At 36.7% G+C, this 1,285-nt stretch overlaps 1 protein-coding gene across 1 annotated transcript; it reads right to left on the reverse strand.

Moving 5' to 3' along the window:
- Positions 1-453: 453 nt before the first annotated feature.
- Positions 454-1,040, reverse strand: LOC106321820 (transcription factor MYB59-like; the record flags this gene model as incomplete). The annotated part of the gene is made up of 1 exon (XM_013760058.1): positions 454-1,040. A coding segment is annotated over one exon (508 nt), but the record flags the coding sequence as incomplete, so codon positions are not given.
- Positions 1,041-1,285: the final 245 nt, after the last annotated feature.

Raw genomic sequence — 1,285 nt, forward strand, 5'->3', positions numbered from 1 at the left:
TACGGCGGCTCGGCCGACCAATTAATAATAAACAGAATATAAGGTGGATCTGCTGACCAATAAATAATAAACAGAATATAAGGCGGCTCGGCCGACCAATAAATTAATTAAATTACTAATAAATAATATAGGCGGTATTCCGGCCATTATAACATGATATAAATAATAGTAGAGGCGGTATACCGACCATTATAGCAGGGTATAAATGATACAAATAAATTTTACCAAATTGAAGAACGATCATGCGAGATAACGTGTTATAAAAAGAACTAGAATTTTATTGTATCGCGAGAATTTAAATAAGGGCAAAATTTATACCCGTAGAAATAATAACACTGATAGAGAGTGTTTATTAGAAGTGAGAAGAGAAATTGAGATGTATTTTATAAACGATCGATTCCATCGTTTATATAGAAGTTAAAAAGTTGGATTCACTGTACAAATAGTACAGCGGGTCCCACAGCTTTTTATTTTCAACAATTGCGGTGGCTGCTTTCGTAATAGTACTGACATAATTAAAATAATAAAACAATCAATTACATAGATTGTTACCTGATGCGAGGGTATTATCGTAATTGAAGAAGCCAAGCTGGTGAGCTGAAGAAGGCGGAGTGAGAGATAGCTCCGTCGTACAAGTAGAGACAGCTGAAGCATCGCCATCGTCAGCGTCATCATCTTCTTCATTGACGAAAGTACCATTCACCACCGTACCGAAGAACTCATCGCCGTGATTATACGAGGAAGAGACTGCCATTTCAGCGTTTCCTGACGGTGCCTGAGGAGGCTGATGACGTTGTCGTTGACTTTCTCTAGTTCGTCGAGCCATGATGACGTGCCAATGGTTCTTGACAGCGTTATCTGTCCGGCCAGGGAAGAGACGTGAGATCAAAGCCCACTTGTTGCCATAGGCTCGGTGAACGGCTAAAAGCCTTAACTCTTCTTCCTCGGTGAAGGCAGTCTTGTTTATTCTTGGGTCTAGCTGGTTAAACCATCGCAATCTACAACTCTTGCCTGAAGTCAAAGACGCAACATTAATTACCCTTTAAAATATACAAATTAGTTACGGTCAAGTTACTATGTCACTGATGTGTATGATTAAATACTTATATCCTCAAAAACATATTTTTGTCTAATTTATTATGAATAAAAGATATAATCTTTAGTAGGCATTAATTTTGGAGAAAATACCGTTTTGGTTAAATGGAGAAAATGATTGAATTTTTTTGTGGGAAAAAAAGATCTGGACATTTTGTTTTTAACAAATTTTATTATTTTCTATTAGTAT

Source organism: Brassica oleracea, unplaced genomic scaffold (assembly GCF_000695525.1).
Source record: "Brassica oleracea var. oleracea cultivar TO1000 unplaced genomic scaffold, BOL UnpScaffold03161, whole genome shotgun sequence".
In the NCBI taxonomy this organism is placed as follows: Eukaryota; Viridiplantae; Streptophyta; class Magnoliopsida; order Brassicales; family Brassicaceae; genus Brassica; species Brassica oleracea.